Source organism: Bidens hawaiensis, unplaced genomic scaffold (assembly GCF_021521415.1).
Source record: "Bidens hawaiensis isolate Kalapana, Puna unplaced genomic scaffold, B.hawaiensis_p1.1 tig00035521_1, whole genome shotgun sequence".
In the NCBI taxonomy this organism is placed as follows: Eukaryota; Viridiplantae; Streptophyta; class Magnoliopsida; order Asterales; family Asteraceae; genus Bidens; species Bidens hawaiensis.
The window spans coordinates 65,836-67,632 of NW_027496183.1; the positions used below are offsets into that span (position 1 = coordinate 65,836).

At 35.6% G+C, this 1,797-nt stretch overlaps 1 protein-coding gene across 1 annotated transcript; it reads right to left on the reverse strand.

Moving 5' to 3' along the window:
* Positions 1-963: 963 nt before the first annotated feature.
* On the reverse strand, positions 964-1,520 carry LOC143587456 (uncharacterized). Its single transcript, XM_077068744.1, has 3 exons — positions 1,517-1,520; positions 1,274-1,464; positions 964-1,203 (listed from the first exon to the last, which is right to left on the reverse strand). The coding sequence occupies exons 1-3, from the start codon at positions 1,518-1,520 to the stop codon at positions 964-966; spliced, it is 435 nt and encodes a 144-aa protein (XP_076924859.1).
* Between the last annotated feature and the right edge of the window lie 277 nt (positions 1,521-1,797).

A 1,797-nucleotide genomic window follows, 5' to 3' on the forward strand; every position in this document is an offset into this window, starting at 1 on the left:
GCTCCTAGAATGATTGAGCCACCCCTTCCTAGTCACTGTTGAGCAATGACATCAAACTATTTATCTTGAACCCTATACCTTAGCTGAAATCTGCCTTCATTATTAAAAAAATTTGTTCATCTTTTAAACATTATATTACCTACCTTCAAGTCTTCCGTCGATATCACCGACACCGCTTCCTCAGGCACCGAGTAATTTCTCCTCTCCACCTATCTCCTCTCCTAACAAAGTTAGTGGATTATGTAAAACATATATTAGTACAAAGCGCTTAATAAAATTAATAACCTTTTTGGCAAGTTTTCACATAATGTGCCACATGCACAACTGGTATCTCGAATTATTCAAGATCTATTGGATGGCATTTTTCATAGCCACGTCTTGGTCGGTGACAACAACACGAGGCTCCCTGCCCATTGAACTCTTAAAAACTCGTAACAACCACTTATAGGAGTCAGTAGTCTCGGATGCTAACAATGCCGCACCAAAAGTTATATTGAGATGGTGGTTGTAAATGCCAGTAAATGGGACAAAGACCATATCATACCTGTAGAAAGAGTAAGTGAATATCAGAACAAGCCAAAAAAGTAATAAGAATGATAATCGAAAAAAAGTATGGAAAACATACTTGTTTGAACGAAAAGTTGAATCAAAAGACATTGCATCCCCAAACATAATGTAATTACGTTTCATATCTTCGTCGGCCCAAAAAAGACCAGCAAGCTTACCCTTATCACCAGTGGTGTATTCACATGAAAAATCTAGTAGATACTCCTTTTTATCCATTAATCTCTAAACAACTATTTGGGCATCATACTTACCGATATACTGGTTATATTCCTTTTGAAGTTCTTACAATCATTAGCAGTGGCACCAACCTCTTCAAAACCACTGTAATGTGTTCTCATGAAATTAAAGGCCTTTACGGGGTCCTATATTCACTTTCGATAAGCTCATAATCAAATCCTATTTAACATATGTAAGTTTTCTAGCACCACGCGTAAACTGATAATTTGAAGCATCGATTAGTGGATGGTTATGTTCTTCCAAAAAGGCATAAACCTTGTATGTGTTGTTATCTGAAAGGGAAAGCTTCAAATGTGCATGACATCCGGTTCGAATAGAGGGTCTGTTACGACGTTGATGGGTAGGATCTGAAGCCTCCGAGTCATTCAAACTATCAGCTTTAGTAAAATTTTCTATAACCTTCTTTTGAACAAACAAAATATTTTAAGGTTATCAAACCATGTTTGGTTGTTTGTGTAGTCCTCCAAACCGTGAATCCACCCAGTTTGGCATAGTTAACATAGAATGCAAGAGCTTGATAAACGGTTTGAAAAATCATACCCATATTTGGCCTTTTAGAAAGCAGGACATCGGGAGCATAATACTTCATACCAGACCTAGGTGATGTTCGAACTATACCAACACCATAGTTCTCATTAGCATCTTGCTCAACATATGAATCTGTAAAATATAATTATGTAACATATCTAAACAGAATAAAACACTAACATACCCATATGAATAATACGTCTGTGTATAACAAATCAAACTAAATTAATATAAAACCACAAGAAACAAAAATCAAACATAGATTTATTATAACTCTATTAGTAATCTTACATGTTTGTGTCTAAAAGTACACAAACCTAATATGGTACACTACATGTAGGAGTAATCTGTAAATAGCAAGACATGTTGGTTACATAAACCTAAATGTTTTCAGCTTAGTTAGTACATTTAGCATAACAACACGCAGAAAGATGCCAAACGACACATGTGTGTGTTTACACTATG

Excerpts from the sequence above, each read along its gene's own strand:
- LOC143587456 (XM_077068744.1), bottom strand. Across the intron at positions 1,204-1,273 it reads CCAAACTGGGTGGATTCACG|GTTATAGAAAATTTTACTAA; the intron begins GTTTGGAGGACT and ends GTTCAAAAGAAG.